This window comes from Wasmannia auropunctata, unplaced genomic scaffold, assembly GCF_000956235.1.
Source record: "Wasmannia auropunctata unplaced genomic scaffold, wasmannia.A_1.0 LD318570.1, whole genome shotgun sequence".
In the NCBI taxonomy this organism is placed as follows: Eukaryota; Metazoa; Arthropoda; class Insecta; order Hymenoptera; family Formicidae; genus Wasmannia; species Wasmannia auropunctata.
In genome coordinates, this window is record NW_012044320.1 from 16,368 (window position 1) to 16,841 (window position 474).

Here is a 474-nt window from a genome sequence, read left to right on the forward strand (position 1 = left end):
CTGTCTAATAATGAAAATAATTCATTATTTATTTGTAATAACGTATGAAATTAACATATCTATTGTTGAAGAACGAGGTCGAAACGTATGATGAAGGAAGAATCTAGGAATATTATTTTCACTGAATAACAATATGTGTAAAGATTTTTACGCACAAATTTCTGCGTTTTGACTCTTATTATTTGTTTTAATTACTTTTTGTTAGTTTTATAATTATATGCTTTTGTTATAGGAATCGTTAATAAATTACTGTCGTTTAAAGTCTGGATCCCTCTTAGTAGACTTACGTACTGCGCTTATCTTTTAAATCCTGTCATCATGCGTTCAATTTGTTTGTATAGTGAAACGTCAATTCATTTTGAAATACCAACTTGGGTAAGTACACCAATGTTAAAATTTTTATAACTAAAGGAATGTATTAATTTCTTTGTACATTTATTTCCAGTTTGTTCTAATTGTGGGATATATTGTAAT

General features: G+C 27.0%; 1 protein-coding gene across 1 annotated transcript in view; it reads left to right on the forward strand.

The window, feature by feature from the left end:
• The window catches only part of LOC105460633 (nose resistant to fluoxetine protein 6-like), a gene marked incomplete at its 3' end in the record, with an annotated part of 3,598 nt that extends 3,129 nt beyond the window's left edge, over positions 1 to 469 (forward strand). The window contains exons 5-6 of the mRNA XM_011707127.1: positions 233 to 375; positions 446 to 469. Coding sequence (XP_011705429.1) covers positions 233 to 375; positions 446 to 469 — 167 coding nt within the window. The remainder of the gene's footprint in view (positions 1 to 232; positions 376 to 445) is intronic.
• Between the last annotated feature and the right edge of the window lie 5 nt (positions 470 to 474).